We start from the raw sequence: 20,000 nt of genomic DNA, 5'->3' as shown, positions 1-20,000 counted from the left end.
GGGAAAACACACCTGTTAGCCCCACTCACTGCACACAGACACATAACACAACGTGAGGACTGGAGCAGGATGTGTTTTCAACCAATCACAACCCTCCACAGAAGGAGGAGCAGTTTGTACTAGCAGGGGAGGAGTCAGAACTGAAGGAGGAGGAGTTTGTACTAGCAGGGGAGGAGTCGGAACTGAAGGAGGAGGAGTTTGTACTAGCAGGGGAGGAGTCAGAACCTTCTATCTTACCCTGGAAGGAGACATAGGCGATTTTGGACAACTGACTGAACTTTGGTCCTCCTGGAATCAGAATCTTCTGGGTCGCTTTAGACACAAAATAAAGCATGTAACCATGGCAACATGAAGTCATGGGTCAGCAAACAATCGGAGCTCAAGAAGCAATCCCCAACTGAAAGTTCACTGTCTTGTAAAACTGCAGTACATCGCTGAACGTTTCCTCTGCCAACAGTCCACATAAATGAGGGTTTATTGTAGCCACGGCTTCAGGACTTTTATTATTCACGTTCTTACAACCGCTTATGCACCCCAGAAACACTCTCATTATTATTATCACTACCAGCCAGTAGTTGGCAGCTCTACCACTGACTCTATGTTTTGTACCTTTCTTCTCGTAGCCTTTGTCTTCTTTCTCCTTCTCTCCTTCCTGTTCAGATTTGTCTTTGGTTTCTTCTCTGGCCTCAGTGACTACTTGGTTCAACAGAGAAAGAAAATCCTTAAATCTGCAGGAAGACATGAGCTGCAGAGTTCTTACACTTCTAAAGTCTTCAGCTGTGTGTGAATGTTTTGTTCTTAGTTTGCATTTTTACCATTAATGGTGTCTAATCAAAGGAGTTTCATTGGTGATTTCATTTCCACATTAATTTATTACAGTCAATCAGTTCCTGATGGAGAATTCACATTAGGATTTTCTGTCTTCGATATCTACAAAACTGTTCTCAAGGTCCAACTTACTCATTACCTCTGAAGCTTTCAGCCACATTTAATGAAATTACATGGAACCAACTAAAGCATTTCCCTGACAGCGGGGCATCATCTGAGGAAGGCCATGAAATATGGTTGAAAGCTTTGGAAATAACAAGCAAATTGCACTTTTTCAATATTTCACTAGCATCTGCTCTCACTAACTGAAAATGTGACCAAGAACATGTTGTTTTTGTACCTTCCTCTCTGTTTTGCTCATCTGTCAACTCTTGTTCAGAGTCTTTCTTTTCCTCAGACTCTGAACCTCCTGATGGTGCAACTGATTCCTCCTCAGAAGACTTTACTTTCTGCTGGAATCCTGAAGAATCCAGACCAGGATTCTCAGCAACTGAAGAGGGATCTGGCACAGAAGAATCTCTAGTAGTTGACTCTGGTTCCCCATTCCCTGTTTGTACTGTGTCCTGCTCTGCTGAGCTAGGATCCAGTCCAGGGTCACTGGATTTTGATCCAGGAGCATCAACAGGTCCATGGAAATCAATTGAAATAGTCCTAAGTTTGCCAACCAGCGCTGTTCCAGAATCGGATTCTGAATCTTGTCCAGATTCAACAGAATTTAGATTATCTGGATCAGGGAAGGTGAATTCCACAAGTGCCAAATCACCAGCTGGGTCAGATGGATTTGAGGGAATGGACTCTGTGTCTATTGCAGGACCAGGAAGGTCCTCTTCAAAGGGAGGCAACACAGACTCTACAGGACCATCTGGAGCTGGACGGGAAGCGTCAGAAGGGGATACTTCAGGAGATTCTCCATCAGGGGGAGGTATGTCTGGAGTTCTAGAAGATGCCACTTCTGGAGGTACATCTGGAGGAGCTACATCAGGAGGTGCTACATCTATTGAGGGTTCTGGAGTCCTAGAGGATGACAGTTCTGGTGAAATATCTGAAGAAGGTGGATCAGGAGGAGGTACATCTATTGAAGTGTCTGGATTCCTAGAGGATGGCACTTCTGGAGGGATATCTGAAGAAGGTAGACCAGGAAGGGTTACATCAGGAGATAGAGCCAGAGATGCATCTGGAGGAAGGTCATCAGGTGAAGGTAGATCAGGCAGAGATACATCAGGAGGAGGTATATCACTAGGTTGTACTTCCAGAGGTATATCAGGAAGAGGCACTTCAGGAGGTAGTACATCAGGGGAAGATATATCAGGAGGAGCTTCATCAGGGGAAGGTACATCAGGAGGAGCTTCATCGGGGGAAGGTACATCAGGAGGAACTTCATCAGGGGAAGGTACATCAGGAGGTGGTATATCAACTGGTACATCTGTAAGAGGTACATCGGGAGGAAGTGTATCCAGAGGTGGCACACCAGGGGTTGGTGGAACAAGAGAAACTTCATCAGGAGGAGAGTCATCTGGAGGCGGTACACCAGAGGTTGGTAGAACAAGAAGAACGTCAGGAAAAGGCATATCTGGAGATGGGATATTGAGGGATGGTAGAACAGGAGGAGCTTCATCAGGAGGAGGCATATCTGGAGGTGGTGCATCAGGAGATGGCAGAACAGGAGGAGCTTCTTCAGGAAGCGGCATATCCGGAAATGGTACTATCAGTGGTATGTTTTTGGGAGGTACATCTAGGAGAGTGTCTGGAGGAACCACCGTTGTATCAGCTCCTGCTGTAGGTGGAGCATCTCCAGCCTGACTGGTAGGGGCTGGCCCCGTGGGTGGAGTATCTTCAGCTGGAGCTTGGTCACTGGTTAGGCCTATTGCCGGAGAAGACACTCCAGTTGATGATGCTGCACCAGTAGAAGGTGGAACAGTAATGGTCACCAGGTTGGTATTAACAGTCCCAGAGGTGGAGTCAGAGGGTGGAGTCACCGGGTCAGAAATAGACACCTCAGAGTCAGTGGGGTGGTTACTGGTGGGACTGGAGGTACTAATGGTGGTACTGGGAATGGTGGTGTCAGCTATAGTGACAGTGTCTCCAATGTCCAGAGCTGGACTGTTGAATGGAGCTGTGTCCACTGTAGGTCCTGCTGTACTGTGCGAGTCTGGAAATGTATCTGAACCTGCAGTAGTAGTAGTACTACTGACAGAAGTAAACTCTGCAGTGGGGAATGTTGTGATAGAGTCTATGCCAGCTCTGGGGAAGTCATCATCGTTACTAGTACTAGTAAAGTCAGTTATGGATGTACTGGTAGTGTCAAATACAGTAGTAGTGTCAATAGTAGTACTTATTTCTGCAGTAGTTGTACTCCATGCAGTAGAAGTACTGACTGTATCTGAAAATGTAGGAGAACGCCCTGTGCTTTTATCAGTAGTCATCAGGTAGATCAAAGTAGTCATAGCACTATCTGAAGTACTGATAGGGTCATAAATTGTGCTGTCAGTAGTGGAAATAGTAGTATCAATTGTAGTAGTACTGTCAGAAATGGAAGTAGCACAGTCAGCACTAGTAATAGTACTGTCAGTTGGGATATTGCCTGTAGTAGTAGTATTGTCACTAGCAGTACTGTCTATAGTGGTAGTAATGTCAATAGTGCTGTCAGTAAGAGTAGTATCAGTAGTGGTAGTAGTACAGTCAGTAATGGTAGTAGTACTGTCCGCAGCAGTGGTAGTGTCAATACTACTTTCTGTAGTAATACTATCAGTAGTAGTAGTTGGTCTGTAAGCAATACTGTCAGCGGTGATGGCAGTGTCAGTAGTAGTAGTAGTGGTAGTCGTAGCAACAGTAGTAGTAGTAGTGGTAGTGTCAGTGACTCCATCTGATGAGGCAGAGGGTCTATCAGATGATGCTGAGTCACCAGCCGCTGTCAGAGAAGAAGAGTTAGGACTCTTAGTGAATCTGTTCTCTACAGATACGGAACTCAACAGAAGATTAAACTGGGAACATTCCACATCAACTCTGCCGACATTTAGCTGCGTAAGGGAGAAGAATGTACATGTCAGTAAATGTAGATCAGCTGTAGTTCCTGGTTCTTCCACCAGGTGGAGCCTCTTCCTGTTTAATGCTGTAGAAACCAGAGGAGGCGTCACTCAGACTACAATTAAAGCAGAGAGCATTGTGGGAGTTTAACAGCAACGGGCACCATGACAAAGACTAATGAGGAGGTTCATGACCTCCAACCAGAACTCAAACTGGGATCAAACTGAATCTCAATAACTGAATGACACAGAAACAAATGAACCCTGAACTCCATTGTGTGTTACTGATTATTGATTATTGTGTGTGTGTGTGTGTGTGTGTGTGTGTGTGTGTGTGTGTGTGTGTGTGTGTATGTGTGTGTGAGTGTGTCTGAGGTGATTTTCAGGCTAACCAGATTTACTCAGATTAAATTAACTCACCATCTGCCGATTCACTCTAAAACTCACTGATTAACATTCAGACTGTGATCTGCAACAAACCGTGTCATCGACCATGTGATCAGTCAGAATGTACATGTGATGATGTCATAGAAACACTCCATCTAACCAGATAGTTCCTCTAGATGGCGATGCCTCCAGTTCTACTGTAAATAACCTTGGAGTTCTCTCTGACCAGGATCTTTCCTTCAACATATAAACCAGTCTGTAGGACAGCTTTCTTTCATCTAATGTTGTAAAATCAGGAACATCTGGTCTCAGAGTGATGCTGAGGAACTAGTCCATGCATTTAGAACTTCTAGGCTGGACTACTGTAGTTCCTGATGATCAGGAGGTCCCAGTAATTTTCCTAAAAACCTCCAGCCAGAGTTCTGACAGGAACCAGGATCAGAGATCAGAGTTCTCCTGTTAGCTTCTCTTCGTGGCTCCCTGTAAAATCCAGGATAGAATCTAAAATCCTTCTTCTAACATCTAAACTCTGAATGAGTAGCTCCATCGTATCTTAAAGACCTGATAGTTCCAGATCATCCTATCAGAACCCTCTCAGACTGTTTAAACTTAATTCACGAAGAGAAAAGAAACACAAGAGGATGTTTGACCAACTTAAAAATACATCCCATGATGTAACACATAAAGGTAGACAGACAGGTGGACAGACAGACAGAGGAACAGTTGAAATCTACTCACTGGATGCAGTTTCTTCTGCTTCACCTGAAAAAGACAAAAAGTGGAAATGGGCTGTTTTCAGGTATGTAAAGGTGCTAGCAGGTATATACAGGTATTAACAGGTATGTACAGGTGCTAGCAGGTATGTGCAGGTGTTAGCAGGTATGTACAGGTGTTAGCGGGTATGTACAGGTGTTAGCAGGTATGTACAGGTGTTAGCGGTGCATTTTCAGGTGCTTACAAGGGTTGCCGGAGCCTTTGGGCAGTGGCAGGTATGATCCTGGTCTCCAGCTGCGGGATTTGAAGCCCTGACTGCAGCGCTGGCAGTCCTGTCCACTCGTGTTGTGGTCGCATTCGCACTGCAGCGTTGCATCACGCAGCACACACTGAGACGCATGCAGGTTACACTTACACCTGAAAAACACACAGCAACACACACCTTCAGAGAAACACTTTCATCAGCAAACCAGCTTCCCTGGTGTTGGCTAGCAGGTAGCTGTACGTGGGCTAGCCTGGCTTTGTTTAGGTGGATGTTGGCTAGCAGGTAGCTGTAGGTGGGCTAGCCTGGGTTTGCTTAGTTTGATGTTGGCTAGCAGGTAGCTGTAGGTGGGCTAGGCTGGGTTTGTTTAGTTGGATGTTGGCTAGCAGTTAGCTGTAGGTGGGCTAGCCTGGGTTTGTTTAGTTGGATGTTGGCTAGCAGGTAGCTGTAGGTGGGCTAGGCTGGGTTTGTTTAGTTGGATGTTGGCTAGCAGGTAGCTGTAGGTGGGCTAGGCTGGGTTTGTTTAGTTTGATGTTGGCTAGCAGGTAGCTGTAGGTGGGCTAGGCTGGGTTTGTTTAGTTGGATGTTGGCTAGCAAGTAGCTGTAGGTGGGCTAGGCTGGGTTTGTTTAGTTGGATGTTGGCTAGCAGGTAGCTGTAGGTGGGCTAGGCTGGATTTGTTTAGTTAGTCAGTTGTTAGTTTGTTGGTCAGGTACCTGGCAGGTACGTCGATGTTCGAAATGGCGTAGAAGTACTTGAGCAGGTTGTCTCTCTGGACATAGGTTCCTCCCAGCGCTGGGCGGAGGAGTCTCAGCCGGAGGTTGGTGAAGGTGAAAAAGTCTCGGAGCCCCTTCACGGTCTCCATCCGGGTGTACAGGGCGTCCATGTTGATCAGCTTCGGACCAGCAAACACCACAAACCGAGCGCGCACCTCGAACACCACCACCTTCTCCTCCTATTGGCCAAAGCAGTTTCAGGTAAATAAGCAGGAACCAGCGGGTTACAGTCAGACTTGCACCAGGTCCAGGTACCCACCTTGGCTCCGACCCAGCGGGAGTACTGCTCGGTGCAGATGACCCGGGTTAAGTTACTCGGTGCCAAGTCCGAGACCCGTTTAGGCGACATGCCGAAGGCCTCGAGACAGTCATCAGCGTAGTACTGATACGGCTGCCAAGTTACTCCTGAAACGCAAATGGCATCATCTGGTTTTAGACCTCAACTCTGAGTCTGAATTAGTGAAAACGGAAGAAATCAAACACTTAATTTCAGAAGAAAATAATTCTGATCCAAAATTTTAAACAAAAAAAAAATTGAAATCAAAAAATTAGTGTTGGAAATTAAACGGTTTTAATTGAAAATGTGTGTTTTCCCTCCACAGATTTACTCTGTAACTCCACTGTTTTATACCAGCTGTGGTTTAGGGGTCACTGGATTAGATAATACAGTTTTGGTTCCCCAAAAAGGTAATTTTTGACTTTTTTAAAAAAAGTTTTAGAACTTTTCAAAGTTTCCATTGCAGAGTGCTATGAAAAGTCTAAATCAATCTGACAGTTCAAAGTGAGCTCAGTGACCATCAGACTCTAACAACATTATTCTCCTCCAGCTTCAACACTGCTGAGACCAGGTTCTATCAGAATATCTGGTGTGTTCCCTGTTGCACTGAAGCAGCTCCAGTCACTCCAGTACTCTAGCTCCTACACTGGACCCAGACCAGGCCCAGAACTACAGACCAGTTTCTCTCCTACCTTCCTGTCTAAAATACTTAAGCAAACTGTCTTCAAACAAGTCTCTGCATAAAAACAACCTGTAAGACCAGAACCAGTCTGGTTCTAGATGGAGTCCCTCCACCAGACTGGATCCTTATCGGTAACAGAACCACTGAGTTCTGCTGGACAGTCTTCAGACTTGTTAACCACCAAGTCCTCCTCTCCACCTCCCTGGTCTAACATCTCAGAACCAGACTTCCACTGGTCCATGTCCTACCTCTCAGGGAGATCCTTCAGATGATCTTGGAGGGTAGAAATGTCTGAAGTTCTCAGTCTATCTACAGGGGTTCCTCAGGGGTCAGTCTATCTAAAGGGGTTCCTCAAGGGTCAGTCTATCTACAGGGGTTCCTCCAGGGTTAGTCTATCTACAGGGGTTCCTCCAGGGGCCAGTCTATCTACAGGGGTTCCTCCAGGGTTAGTCTATCTACAGGGGTTCCTCCAGGGGTCAGTCTATCTACAGGGGTTTCTCCAGGGTCAGTCTATCTCCAGGGGTTCCCCCAGGGTCAGTCTATTTACAGGGGTTTCTCAAGGGTTAGTCTATCTACAGGGGTTCCTCAGGGGTCAGTCTATCTACAGGGGTTCCTCAGGGTCAGTCTATCTACAGGGGTTCCTCAAGGGTCAGTCTATCTACAGGGGTTCTTCAGGGGTAAGTCTATCTACAGGGGTTCCTCAGGGGTCAGTTTATCAACAAGGGTTCCTCCAGGGTCAGTCTATCTACAGGGGTTCCTCAGCGGTCAGTCTATCTACAGGGGTTCCTCAAGGGTCAGTCTATCTACAGGTGTTCCTCAGGGGTCAGTCTATCTACAGGGGTTCCTCCAGGGTTAGTCTATCTACAGGGGTTCCTCCAGGGGTCAGTCTATCTACAGGGGTTCCTCCAGGGTCATTCTATCTCCAGGGGTTCCCCCAGGGTCAGTCTATTTACAGGGGTTCCTCAAGGGTCAGTCTATCTACAGGGGTTCCTCAGGGGTCAGTCTATCTACAGGGGTTCCTCAGGGTCAGTCTATCTACAGGGGTTCCTCAAGGGTCAGTCTATCTACAGGGGTTCCTCAGGGGTAAGTCTATCTACAGGGGTTCCTCAGGGGTCAGTTTATCAACAAGGGTTCCTCCAGGGTCAGTCTATCTACAGGGGTTCCTCAGCGGTCAGTCTATCTACAGGGGTTCCTCAAGGGTCAGTCTATCTACAGGTGTTCCTCAGGGGTCAGTCTATCTACAGGTGTTCCTCAGGGGTCAGTCTATCTACAGGGGTTCCTCCAGGGTTAGTCTATCTACAGGGGTTCCTCCAGGGGTCAGTCTATCTACAGGGGTTCCTCCAGGGTCATTCTATCTCCAGGGGTTCCCCCAGGGTCAGTCTATTTACAGGGGTTCCTCAAGGGTCAGTCTATCTACAGGGGTTCCTCAGGGGTCAGTCTATCTACAGGGGTTCCTCAGGGTCAGTCTATCTACAGGGGTTCCTCAAGGGTCAGTCTATCTACAGGGGTTCCTCAGGGGTAAGTCTATCTACAGGGGTTCCTCAGGGGTCAGTTTATCAACAAGGGTTCCTCCAGGGTCAGTCTATCTACAGGGGTTCCTCAGCGGTCAGTCTATCTACAGGGGTTCCTCAAGGGTCAGTCTATCTACAGGTGTTCCTCAGGGGTCAGTCTATCTACAGGGGTTCCTCAGGGGTCAGTCTATCTACAGGGGTTCCTCAGGGGTCAGTCTATCTACAAGGGTTCCTCGGGGGTCAGTGCTCAGTCCTCCTCTTCTCATTAAACACAATAATCCTCTCCCATGGTTCCTCCACTGTCTCTATGCTGATGATACCCAGCTCTTCCTGACGTTCCTCCAGACCACCACATGGATCTCATCATCCTTGCAGATATCTGGAAGAACAAACTCCACCTTCAGCTCCACCTCTCCCAGACTGAGCTCCTTGTCCTCCCAGCCAGTCCCTCTATTCAGCAAGAAACCAACATCCAGCTGGAATCATCTAAGACCCACAAAGTCCTCCAGGCACTTGGACATCATGATGGATGACCATCTAACCTTCAGGGTTCATGAGTCCTCTGCTGCTCGGTCGCGTCGGTTCATCCTGTAGAACATCAGAAGATCAGACCCTTCCTGTCTGAACATGCAGCTCCTGGTCCAGGTCTCTACTATCAGCTTCTTATTGGAGGCCTCCCTTCATGGAGGTCAAACCTCTGCAGATGATTCAGAACGCAGCAGAATGTCTGGTTTCCATCCAGAAACATCTCACGTTCAGATTGCTGCAGAAAACTCAAATCTCCAATGAAAAAATCTCCTCCTCCCTGAACTCTCTCCTCCAGGTCTCCACTCCCTCCCTCCAACCAAAGGTTCCTGATCCAACCTCCACAGCAGCTGGACTCTTCTCCTCTGTGGTTCCTGGTGGTGGAACCAAACTCTGGTCAATCTCCAGAGTCTGTCTCAGGCTTTCAGAAAAGACTAAAAACCAGCTACTCACTGAACACCTGCAACTTGATAGACTGCAAAAAAAAAAAAAAATCCGACTACCTCCTGCACTTCCTGTAGACACTACAGTCCGACTATCACACCTGAACCTGTTCTATCTTCTCTGGGTCGTTTTCTCCTGACTAGATCTTTGATGTGGTGGATCTATCCTCAGATGGAGGTCTTTGGATAAAAGCGTGTGATAAATAGAATTGTAGAATTAAAAGCTTTGAGAATATTCAGCATTTTAAAATATGGGTCTTTATGAACAAAATGTTTTGTGGAAAACCAAGAAAATGATCATTAAACTCCAGCAGCAGTACTGTGTAAAGTAATCTGAGTACATTGTAGCAGATCATCATCACTGGAGCAGTTTGTTGGCTGTTTGAAATCTTTAGATGATTTATTCTAACATTATTATTTTAATATTTATTCCTTTATTTATTCTTTAGTTGGGTTAGGTTAGGATAGGTTTTGAAGCCCCGCCCTCCCTCCCCAGCAGCCAATCACCTTTGTCCAGGGATTTCTCCAGCACCATGCTGGTTGGTCGGCCGTACTCGAAGGTGACCACGATGTCGTCCACCACCTCCAGACTCTTGTTCCACGACAGGGTGATGTTGGCCAATAGAGGCTCAGGATACCTGGACCAGGTGACCGTCTGCCAATAGGTGATGAGCCCACCCCTCTCCCTGTCGCCCATCAGCTGAGGAGGGTGAGACAGGTCAGGGCTGGAGGCGTCGCACTCATCGCTGCACAGGTACGGGTTCTCCTGAGGAGACACAGGTGGACACACAGGTTTGTGTGGGTGAGTCTCTGAACACAGGAATGTTTCAGCTGTTACTGAGGTTCTGTACGTGTTCCGTTGGTTCTATCTCTATAATGTAGCAGGTAGGAGGGGGTGGGGCCAGTGGGCAGCAGGTAGGATGGGGCGGGGCCAGTGGGCAGCACGTAGTAGGGGGAGGAGTCTCACCTGTCAAACAGGCGGGGTCTTTACGCTCCAATCACCTGGCAGGTGGTTCTCAAGCCTCCCAGTCTTCAGGTGAGTTTCAGGTGAAGATTCAATACAAACTGCTGCTCTTTGTGTTGTTCCATTTGTTGTGTAGTTAGTTGTGTAGTTGGTTGTGTCGTTGGTTGTGTAGTTAGTTGTGTAGTTGGTTGTGCAGTTAGCTGTGTAGTTCATTGTGCAGTTAGCTGTGTAGTTGGTTGTGTACTTAGCTGTGTAGTTGGTTGTGTAGGTAGCTGTGTAGTTGGTTGTGTACTTGGTTGTGTAGGTGGTTGTGTAGTTAGCTGTGTAGTTGGTTGTGTAGTTGGTTGTGTAGGTGGTTGTGTAGTTGGTTGTGTAGTTCGTTGTGCAGTTAGCTGTGTAGTTGGTTGTGTAGTTAGTTGTGTAGTTGGATGTGTAGGTGGTTGTGTAGTTGGTTGTGTAGGTGGTTGTGTAGTTAGCTGTGTAGTTGGTTGTGTAGTTAGCTGTGTAGCTGGCTGTGTAGGTGGTTGTGTAGTTGGTTGTGTAGGTGGTTGTGCAGTTGGTTGTGTAGTTGGTTGTGTAGGTGGTTGTGTAGTTAGCTGTGTAGTTGGTTGTGTAGGTGGTTGTGTAGCTGGTTGTGTAGTTGGTTGTGTAGTTCGTTGTGCAGTTAGCTGTGTAGTTAGTTGTGTTGTTAGCTGTGTAGTTGGTTGTGTAGGTGGTTGTGTAGTTGGTTGTGTAGGTGGTTGTGTAGTTAGCTGTGTAGTTGGTTGTGTAGTTAGCTGTGTACCTGGCTATGTATGTGGTTGTGTAGTTGGTTGTGTAGGTGGTTGTGTAGTTGGTTGTGTAGTTGGTTGTGTAGGTGGTTGTGTAGTTGGTTGTGTAGGTGGTTGTGTAGTTGGTTGTGTACTCGGTGGTGTAGTTGGTTGTGTACTCGGTTGTGTAGTAAGCTGTGTAGGTGGTTGTGTAGTTGGTTGTGTACTTGGTTGTGTAGGTGGTTGTGTAGTTAGCTGTGTAGTTGGTTGTGTAGTTGGTTGTGTAGGTGGTTATGTAGTTGGTTGTGTAGGTGGTTGTGTAGTTAGCTGTGTAGTTGGTTGTGTAGTTGGTTGTGTAGTTAGCTCTGTAGGGGGTTGTGTAGGTGGTTGTGTAGTTGGTTGTGTACTCGGTTGTGTAGTTGGTTGTGTAGTTAGCTGTGTAGGTGGTTGTGTAGTTGGTTGTGTAGTTGGTTGTGTAGTTAGCTTTGTAGGTGGTTGTGTAGTTGGTTGTGTACTCGGTTGTGTAGTTGGTTGTGTACTCGGTTGTTTAGTTGGTGGTGTAGTTGGTTGTGTACTCAGTTGTGTAGTTGGTTGTGTAGTTGGTGGTGTAGTTGGTTGTGTACTCAGTTGTGTAATTAGCCCTCATGAGTACTACATCAGGGCTGCACAGTGGCGTAGTGGTTAGCACTTTCGCCTTGCAGCGAGAAGGTCCCTGGTTCGCGTCCCGGCTTTCCCGGGATCTTTCTGCATGGAGTTTGCATGTTCTCCCTGTGCATGCGTGGGTTTTCTCCGGGTACTCCGGCTTCCTCCCACAGTCCAAAAATATGCTGAGGTTGATTGATTATTCTAAATTGCCCGTAGGTGTGAATGTGTGAGTGCTTGTTTGTCTATATATGTGGCCCTGCGACAGACTGGCGACCTGTCTAGGGTGTCCCCTGCCTTCGCCCGAGTCAGCTGGGATAGGCTCCAGCCCCCCCCCCGCGACCCTAGTGAGGATTAAGCGGTGTATAGATAATGGATGGATGGAGTACTACATCAGTATCTAAACCTATTAATCTTTTCTTGTCATCCAGCTGGATCCTGGTCGTCTTTAATCTCTGTCATGTTTCTGTTCTGGTCCATTTCCTCTAAATGTATACTTTCTTAAAACATGTCGTCTGAAGATACAAATATGGAAAAAACAATGCAACTTGGGTGACTAATGATGTTTTTATTCAAGAGAAAATGAAATGAGAGTAACACAACATTTGACTATTTCCATAGTTTTATGATTTTTGGTGCAGAATCATGTGCAGTAATGGAATTAACATGTTATTAGCATATTCTATTATATATATATATATATATATATATATATATATATATATATATATATATATATATATATATATATATATCAATGTTTGTTAGCAGAATAACATATTTATGGTCCTTTTGATTCAAACTGCTCTCTTTGCCACTGGGGTCCAGGTGGACCCTGTGATAGTAGGATGATATTTATGGTGGAAATATGGGTCCGACAGAAAACACTAAAATCATCAGTTCACAAAACAATGTCAGATTTCAAAACACACAATGTTTGACCTTAATGTTACACTTTCATTCCTCTGCACAGTTTTTATGCATTCTTCACCCAACACTGGGTGGAACGGTCCTTCCAGACATTATGTGAACACACGGTGCTACTGGATCTTCTGCTGGATCTTCTGGTTAGCCTTGGGCAGAGCTAGCAACTCGCCTTTTAGGAGCTGCTGAATGTTGAGCTGAATCATTTATATCTGATTCAGGATTAGACTCATGGTCTTCATCGGGTCCAGCCATATAGTCCTCCTCATCCTTCATCTTCAACATGAGAAGGTTCAGACTCTGATGGTTCAGAGTCACTTCCTGCCATCATGTGAGGGTCCTGGGCTGCAGTGTATCCTGCCTGCCTCGCCATAGTTCAGATGATTACTATTAATGATTATATTATTATTATTTATTAATGATATTAATTACTGACATGTATTGCTTACAGTATTAGTGTAAGAACTTCTGAATTGAAATGAAACAATGCAGTTGAAGTAGTCATCACAAGAGCAACACAACACAAACACACATAAATAAAACATGGACAGTCCAGCTGGGGTCTGGCTGGGGCCCCCGTGGACCCCAAATGATTTTTCTATATTTACATCACAGACCTGGTTGGAATCAATCAGCTTTGGCTTTTGTGATGGCAACTATGTGGGAGACAACCACCTGAAAGGACTGAAGAATCCAACCTACAAATAAAAAATATGACAACTTGTGAACCCCTGGAGTCCACAGGGACCTCAGGGGTACTGATGAGGACTGGTTGTGTAGTTGGTTGTGTGCAGTCGTCATGACAACCAGCTTTCTGTGGAGAGTGGGGCTAACATGTGGAGTGACAGATTACTGCTAATCTGATCCCAGAGAGGTTCAGCTGCTGCCAACTGTCACCCTGCAGACAGTCCTCAGTGTGAAGCTCTAACCAGCTCTAACCAGGTCTAACCAATCACAGAAAGCTGGAAACAGTATGGTGTCTTCAGCTTCACTGTGCTGTCAAACATGTTGACCTGGTTTTAATGGTTTTAATCACGCTGTAGATGTCCTGCAGCCGTGAAGCTGAACATTTAGTTCTGGTAGGAAACAGTGCTTTAGTTCTGCTGGAGCTGCTAGAAGGTTCATGAAGCTGCTGTGGGATCTACCTCCTGGTTATGTTTTTCACTGTCTTCTCCTTCTTCTACTGCAGCTGTTTGAGCTCTAAAACTTTAAAAATGAGGATCAGAGTTTCCTCAAACATCTAGTTGAGTCCAGAGATCTTCAGTTTACTGTCAGAGAAACCAGAAACTATCCACAGTGAAGGAGCTGGAATCAGATACTCAAAAGTGTTTTTATTGAATGTGGCTCCAGCTGAGGAATGGATGATCAGGATGGTTCGTGATTAGATGATTGATGGATGACCAGGATGGTTAGATGATTGATGGATGATCAGGATGGTTAGATGATTGATGGATGATCAGGATGGTTAGATGATTGATGGATGATCAGGATGGTTAGATGATTGATGGATGATCAGAATATTTAATGGTTGGATGACTGATGGCAGCTCTGTCTCACAGCAGTGGGAGATCATTAACTGAATAATCAGGAACCTAATAGGGATCCCTGAGGAACTCCCACTGTGGGCTTCATGCTGCCAGACGGAGGAACATGAAGGATCCATATCAGGAGCAGAAAGTCACTTCCAGTCTAGAAAAAGAACAATTTAATTAGCTATCAGCAGGTTGATGGAGGACAGCTGTCCGTCCATCTGAATCCAGAAGAATAATGAGGATCCAGGTCTTCTGCTGGAGATCATGGTGAACCTCCCATCAGATTCCTCTTCTTGTTCTATTTTCTCTACAGGAAGCAACCTGATGGAATATTCTGCTGCAGGTTTGGATGCAGCCTGCTTGGTTCTTTTAGTGAAGATCTACAAAGAATGTGTTCCAACCTGTGCTGCCTAACTGTTCTTGTGTGTTTGGTTCTGGAAGGGTTGCAGGCTGTTCCTGTTGGAACCAAAGGACCAAGTGGGAACCCTGCAGGTAGCAGAGGAAGCTACCTGTTTTCTGGTCAGCAGATGGAAGAACGTTCCCAGAGCGACTGGTGGAGATGGCTGTGGACGAAGTCCCTACGGTGATAGATTCAGCATAGCACCAAACCACCTGGTGGATCTGGACAGCTCCACCTGTTGGGCTCCGTCTGTCTCTGATCTGGGACAGTCTGAAGGTCTGAAGTTCTGAGGGTCTGAAGGTCTGAAGGTCAGGCGTCTTTCATAGTTTGTGGTGTTCCTTTCTGCTGACGGTCAGATGAAGGTTTTTTTCTCCACACGTGGAACTGAAGTTTCCTCCATCACTATTTCACAGAAACTCAGTCACATGAGCCTGTTCTTAGCTCCGCCCACAACAAATATGATTGGTTTAACACAAAGAAGTCAGAGCTGATGTTTCCTGATAGGATGAAAGTGACTGGGTTCAGTTTAAATCACCGTGAAGACAACACAAACATTCAGTAGCTTCCTGTTGTTGGTCGGTTGTTGGTCGGTTGTTGGTCTGTTGTTGTTCTGTTGCTGTGTTCTTGGTCTGTTGTTGTGTTGTTGGTCTGTTGGTCTGTTGTGTTGTTGTTGTGTTGTGTTTTTGTTGGTCTGTTGTTGTGTTGTTGGTCTGTTGTGTTTTTGTTGGTCTGTTATTGTGTTGTTGGTCTGTTGTGTTGTTGGTCTATTGTCAGTCTGTTGTTGTGTCAGTCTGTTGCTGTGTTGTGTTGTTGTATTGTTGGCTTGTTGTGTTGTGTTGTTGGTCTGTTGTTTTTTGTGTTGTTGGTCTGTTGTTGTGTTGTTGGTCTGTTGTTTTGTTTTTGTGTTTATTTATTTTATTTAATTGTTTATTTAATAGGGACAATGCAATTAACATAGCTTCAATACAGTTCATGAATCCAATGTGTTGCATGTAGAGTTTTAGCTACAGCTAATTCTCAACTCCTGTCCCTAGTTGGGCTTTTAAAACAACAAAAACATACAAGATCACAATCCTTTAAAAGTACAATATACAAAAAACCTAAACAAATACAACCATAACTTACAGAATTAAGTTAAAAATCCTCACAAATCTGTAAAACAAAAGCAAGAAGGAAAAGATAAAGTAAAATGTTACAAATCATTCCAAATTAACTATTTAAACTACAACACTTTAAAAATGTGTACAGCTCTGGTTTGCTTTAAGCCACACCTTAATTCTTTTTGTGAAGGTTTTAATATTAGTTATTGATTTTATTTCAGTTGGTAATATGTTCCAATGTTTGCAGCCTTTGATTGAAAAAGCAGACTGTCCAAAAGTGGTTCTGCAGCGTTGAATCCTGCAGTTTCCTTCCACTGTGCTTCTCGTTACTCTATTATTGTCCTGTCTTTGAATATATTGATGAAGAGGTTCAGGTGCAAGGTTATTGATACATTTGAACACTAATTTAAGAGAACACAACTGTACAAAACTGTCAAAACTCATAAGATTGTATTTTTTTTGTATATTGCAATGATGCCACCGGGTAGGTTTTTTATCCATTATTTTTAGAGCCTGGTTGCATAATGGATAAATTGTCCTTACTGTAGAAGGTGAAGGTGTTGTTGGTCTGTTGTTGTGTTGTTTGTCTGTTGTTGTTTTTTGTGTTGTTTTGTTGTTGGTCTGTTGTTTTGTTGGTCTGTTGTTTTTTTGTGTTTTTTTTTGTTGTTGGTATGTTGTTTTGTTGTGTTGTTGGTCTGTTGTTGTGTTGTTGGTCTGTTGTTTTGTTGTTGTGTTGTTGGTATGTTGTTGTTTTGTTGTGTTGTTGTGTTGTTGGTCTGTTGTCGGTCCGTTTGACTGCATTAGTTTTGTGTAGACTCACAGGTGAACTTGTAGTTTTTGCTCCGTTCTATTTATCAATAATTCAGGTTCCCAATGGACCAATTAGATGCAGCAGAACTGTGTGGTGTCCAACCTGTGGCTCAGGGCCCTGCAGGAGGTCACTGACAGCAGGTTTTCTTCTATTTACTGACAGACAAAAATACATTCCAGCTCCAAGTCTGAACATATTTAATCTGCTGTTAAACTATTTTCAGTTTATGAAATCCACTTTTTATTTCAACTGAAACTCATTAAAGCATCCGTTAGCTATGTTTGCTAATGAATTAAAAATCAAAACTAAAATTCCTCCTTCATGAAGAATGAGAGGCTGAAGTCAGGAGTTTAGTCGGTCGATGTTTATTCAGCAGCCTGAAGGCTTCATGAAGGACACACTTCAGGTTTTATTTTGACGAAAATACTTTAACTTTGACAGAAATTGCAGTTTTTTAGATTTAAAATGAAACCTGAAGAGTTCAGCTGTGTGTCCAGGTGTGTACAGGTGTGTGTCCAGGTGTGTCCAGGTGTGTGTCCAGGTGTGTCCAGGTGTGTTCAAGTGTGTCTAGGTGTGTTCAGGTGTGTCTAGGTGTGTTCAGGTGTGTTCAGGTGTGTCTAGGTGTGTTCACGTGTGTCCAGGTGTGTCCAGGTGTGTTCAGGTGTGTTCAGGTGTGTCCAGGTGTGTTCAGGTGTGTTCAGGTGTGTTCAGGTGTGTTCAGGTGTGTTCAGGTGTGTCTAGGTGTGTTCACGTGTGTCCAGGTGTGTCCAGGTGTGTTCAGGTGTGTTCAAGTGTGTCTAGGTGTGTTTAGGTGTGTTCAGGTGTGTGCAGGTGTGTGCAGGTGTGTGTCCAGGTGTGTCCAGGTGTGTTCAAGTGTGTCTAGGTGTGTTCAGGTGTGTTCAGGTGTGTCCAGGTGTGTTCAGGTGTGTTCAAGTGTGTCTAGGTGTGTTTAGGTGTGTCCAGGTGTGTCTAGGTGTGTTCACGTGTGTTCAGGTGTGTCCAGGTGTGTACAGGTGTGTTCAAGTGTGTCTAGGTGTGTTTAGGTGTGTCCAGGTGTGTCTAGGTGTGTTCAGGTGTGTTCAGGTGTGTTCAGGTGTGTCCAGTAGGGTGATGACTTTTTGACTTTTTTTTCTCAAAAATTATTTCCTGTAGCACTAATGAATGAACTTTTGCTGATTGATGATCTGATGATTAAAATGACATTTATTCTGTTGAAATATTGAAAAAGGTCACGCACAAACCACTTCGAAAAAATCACTATTACTATCAATGGGACTAAATTCGTTAAGCCCAAAGAAGCATTCACAAACAGTACCAAATGCACCAACCATAGAAAAGTAAATGATTCAATGCCTTAAAAGATAATCTAAGTGTTGGTAGTTGTTTTGAAGTTGATAAATTCTGGCCAAAAAGCTGATAATTAAAATTTTTAAAATCATTTTGTGCGTGAGGTTTTTTTTATCAAATCACCTTAAAAGTAAGATTTTATCTAATCTTTAATAAAAGTTCATCAAATTATGATACAGGGATATGAGGTTGTAAAAAAAGTCATCACCCTAGTGTCCAGGTGTGCTCAGGTGTGTGTGTCTCAGACTGACCAGTGTGCAGAATCTCTCAGGTGGGTTTCCACAGGTGATCCCAGGGGGGTCCACTCTGATCTGCATTCCCTCCTTCATGTTAGTGGGCGGCGGCTGACAGGCGTAGAACTCCCAGCCTGGCCCCGCCTCCGAGCTGCGCAGAGACCGACAGACGTCCAGCTGGCTGCTGGCTGGTGGCAGGAAGACGAGGAGGATGAAGATGATCAGGTGGACAGACATGGTGGACGGTCAGACAGAAGTAAAAGTCATCTCCCACATCTTTACAGGTTCAGGTCGGCCAGTCCTTCAGACAGGTGGCTGCCACGGTAACCAGCCGCTCGTTGTGCAATTGTCATGGAGACCAGGCGGTTGTTAACACCTGAGGTTTTCCTCTCAGTCATCAGCTGTTAATCATCAAATGTCCTGCCCACCTGAGACCTGAAACAAAACAATAAAACAGAAACTAAATCTGTGGACAAACCTGCAGGAGGAACCTTGAAACACCAGTTTACATTCAGTATGTTCAAAATACAGATAACTACAGTGAGTCCATGGTTCCTGAGGTTCTTTGGTTCCTCCAGTCCTTCAGAAGTTCTCCTTCAGAAGTTCTCCTTCAGTCCTCCTCATGGAGGAACCAGAGTCCACTCATTTCTGCTCATGTCTTCTTACATCTTCTCTGTTTTCTTCAGCTGCTCTTTGCTGGAGGGGTTGTGTTGGTCTCCCCTTCTCTGGAGAACACCTCAAAGGTTCTGGTGGCTTCAGGACTCACATTTTCCAGGTCCTGGTTCCACCTGGTTCTAGTGGAGACGTTCTGGTGTGATGTTGTTCTCTGGATGTTCTCCTCACAGCTGGATGGAGAAAGTAGTTCACTGTCTGTGGAATCATTTTAGGAGCTGATTAGTGGTACTATGACTCCTTCTATACCTCCTGATTAGTGGTACTATGACTCCTTCTATACCTCCTGATTAGTGGTACTATGACTCCTTCTATACCTCCTGATTAGTGGTACTATGACTCCTTCTATACCTCCTGATTAGTGGTACTATGACTCCTTCTAGACCTCCTGATTAGTGGTACTATGACTCCTTCTAGACCTCCTGATTAGTGGAACTATTAGGGGCTTTCGACCGGGGTGGAGCCCGTTCGGACTCGGAGCCAGTGCCCGACTTGGCGCCAGTTTTTTGTCTTTCCACCACCGGAGCTGCGGCTCCGGGCTCCAAAAACTGGGGCTTTTTCGGGCACCAACTCGTTGCTGGGCCAGACTTGGCCAGAGTTGAGAGCCGAGCATGTCACGGGCAGGGGGCGGGGTGACATCTAAAAACATCTAAAAAGATAAACATAGATATGATCATCAACTTATTGCGCGTGTTTAACCGCTAAGTAATCAATGCAAGCGTAGTCGAAGCTAAGTAGCTAAGCTAACGCTAGCATGTTTACTGTTAAGTATCCAAACGTCTTTGATAATTACCTTTCTTCTCCAACGTGATCGCCGGGCATTGGAACGGCGACGCCGATGGGAAACCCCTAACAGAAGGTTTTGCTGTTCAGCGATGGCGAGACACACTAGCAAAGCCATGTACACCACTCCAATGAAGTCCTCAATTGTTGTTGTGTGGGTTTCCGTACGGCACGAACGCTGTTGAACGGCTACGTACGCAGTGACGTACACACATTTTGTGGTGGCGCAATGACGCAGCTCCAACTTTGCTCCTTCCGAATGGAAACACAAACCCATTCTGGGGCGGCACGAGATTTGAACCAAAAAAGCACTGGCTCTCAACTTTGAACGAGCCTAACACCTGGTGCTCTTTGGTCGAAAGCCCCTATATGACTCCTTCTAGACCTCCTGATTAGTGGTACTATGACTCCTTCTAG

General features: G+C 45.3%; 1 protein-coding gene across 8 annotated transcripts in view; it reads right to left on the bottom strand.

Moving 5' to 3' along the window:
• ntng2a (netrin g2a) overlaps window positions 1-20,000 on the bottom strand; it is a 23,545-nt gene that overhangs the window by 1,848 nt on the left and 1,697 nt on the right. For 2 of the 8 annotated variants that reach the window (XM_055011779.1, XM_055011780.1), the window contains 10 exons: window positions 18,668-18,998; window positions 18,147-18,563; window positions 9,934-10,192; window positions 6,248-6,393; window positions 5,929-6,167; window positions 5,197-5,369; window positions 4,977-5,000; window positions 1,169-3,736; window positions 610-696; window positions 238-312 (listed from right to left, as the gene is read on the bottom strand). In XM_055011779.1, coding sequence (XP_054867754.1) covers window positions 238-312; window positions 610-696; window positions 1,169-3,736; window positions 4,977-5,000; window positions 5,197-5,369; window positions 5,929-6,167; window positions 6,248-6,393; window positions 9,934-10,192; window positions 18,147-18,365 — 3,790 coding nt within the window. In that variant the 5' untranslated portion in view covers window positions 18,366-18,563; window positions 18,668-18,998. The remainder of the gene's footprint in view (window positions 1-237; window positions 313-609; window positions 697-1,168; window positions 3,737-4,976; window positions 5,001-5,196; window positions 5,370-5,928; window positions 6,168-6,247; window positions 6,394-9,933; window positions 10,193-18,146; window positions 18,564-18,667; window positions 18,999-20,000) is intronic. The other 6 variants (XM_035957071.2, XM_035957070.2, XM_055011781.1 and 3 more) reach the window with 5 other exon arrangements.

This window comes from Amphiprion ocellaris, chromosome 6, assembly GCF_022539595.1.
Source record: "Amphiprion ocellaris isolate individual 3 ecotype Okinawa chromosome 6, ASM2253959v1, whole genome shotgun sequence".
NCBI classification, from domain to species: domain Eukaryota; kingdom Metazoa; phylum Chordata; class Actinopteri; family Pomacentridae; genus Amphiprion; species Amphiprion ocellaris.
The sequence above is the reverse complement of the archived record's forward strand: the minus strand, read 5'-3'. Positions and strand labels throughout refer to the sequence as shown.